At 58.0% G+C, this 1654-nt stretch overlaps 1 protein-coding gene across 1 annotated transcript in view; it reads right to left on the bottom strand.

Moving 5' to 3' along the window:
- The window catches only part of TCERG1L (transcription elongation regulator 1 like), a 41492-nt gene that overhangs the window by 16389 nt on the left and 23449 nt on the right, over positions 1–1654 (bottom strand). The window contains exon 3 of the mRNA XM_033515864.1: positions 614–887. Within this exon, the coding sequence (XP_033371755.1) occupies positions 614–887 (274 nt within the window). The remainder of the gene's footprint in view (positions 1–613; positions 888–1654) is intronic.

Below are 1654 nucleotides of genomic sequence, written 5' to 3'. Positions count from 1 at the left end.
CCTGCTCCAGGCACTGGATCCCACCTTGCCCGCAGCACTGCTCCAGGGACACAGCTCCCACTCCAGCTCCTGCCCTCCCACACTGGTTTCCCCTTTGGGTGCTGTTGTTTTCTGCTCTGACCATTCTTGCTGTGCCCTCCAAGTGCTCCTTTCCCCTCTCAGAACAGATCTCCTTGAGCTGAGCTTTTCTTCTTCCTGCCACAATCAGTGCCCACCCTCCCTGGTATTCTGCAGGGGATTTGCAATGGGAACAGGAGAATGACACAGACAAATTCCTTGTTGGAATTTGGAGTTCAGGGACAAACCCATTCCATGGTTGGCTTTTCCAGGCACACAGCCAGCACTGCCCAAGAGGTGCTGTTGGCTACTGCCCTGGGAATCATGGAACCACAGCCTGGTTTGGGTTGGGAGGGACCTTAAAGCCCTTCCACTGCCCCAGGCTGCTCCGAGTCCCACCCAACCCAGCCTCGGACCCTTCCAGGGCTGGGGCAGCCCCAGCTCCCCGGGGTGACACCCAGGGAGGAGGTCAGCCAGGTTATGTCTGAGCTGATCCCTAGGAATTCCTGGAAAACACCTTTTTTCCCCCAGAACAGCGCTGGGCAGGTGCCCTCAGGGCCCCGTGGTGCTCCAAGGTGACGAGAGCAGCACCTGAGCGGGCCCAGGCCAGGCAAAGGAAAAGCTGGGGGTCCTTGGGGAGCCCATCCCTGCAGGAGTGTCAGGACACAGCTTCCAGCCCTGGGATGGGCACGTGGAGCAGCACCCACCTGCCCGAGCCGGCTCCATCAGGTTGGTGGCCATGAGGGTGACGGGCGCGGCCACGGCGGTGACACGGGTGACCTGTGCTGGCACCAAGGGGCCCACGGCCGTGTCCAGCCTGGAGGCAGAACCTGTGAGCAAACCATAAGGGAAGAAAGGAATTTGTCCCTAATAAATAAAAACTCCCTTTAGGAGCCTGGGCTGTTTTCCCCAGCCCTCGAGGCCGGTGCTGAGCACGGTGCTGAACCTGCAGCTGCACCTGGGGGTCTCGGGCAGCTTTTCCATCCTCAGTGATCCGGTGAATTCATCTGCTGAGCGCATCTCCTGCCCCCACTGCGGGGCTAAAACGAGGCTTGTGCTCAGCTCAAGTCCTGGCCACGACACCCACGGATTCTCAGCCAATAAACAGCGGCAGAAATTTCAAATTAATGAAAATGTGGCCCTCAAAGTAAGAATTTGCCAGGATAGATCAACGCCCTCCCAGCAGGTCACAGCAGGACCAGTGTTCTCATTTTAAATGACACTCCTCTGGTTTCCTCTGTTACTCACCACAACTTCTTTGTGTCCCACTCTATCCACGGGGAATTACTTTGCCAATTCATTAAAAGTGCAGCTCTGTCCAGGATGAGTCTGCCCAGCCCAGATCTCTGTGCTTTGTGCATTATCCATGAGCAGTCAGCAAGGCAGGCTGCTGCTAGGGCAGGTCTGTCACACCAGGCTCCCCTGCCCCTCACAGCTCCTGCCTGCTGCCAAAGCTGAGCTCACGCCTGCAGCGCTCGACCCCGACTAACTGGGCACGGCATTTTCCAAAGGGCACAGCCCCATCTCGTGCCAGGCTGGATCCAGCTGTGCCAGGCTAAATCCAGCTGTGCCAGGCTAAATCCAGCTGTGCCAGGCT

Source organism: Parus major, chromosome 6 (genome assembly GCF_001522545.3).
Source record: "Parus major isolate Abel chromosome 6, Parus_major1.1, whole genome shotgun sequence".
NCBI classification, from domain to species: domain Eukaryota; kingdom Metazoa; phylum Chordata; class Aves; order Passeriformes; family Paridae; genus Parus; species Parus major.
This window is presented reverse-complemented; position numbering and strand designations above follow the sequence as displayed.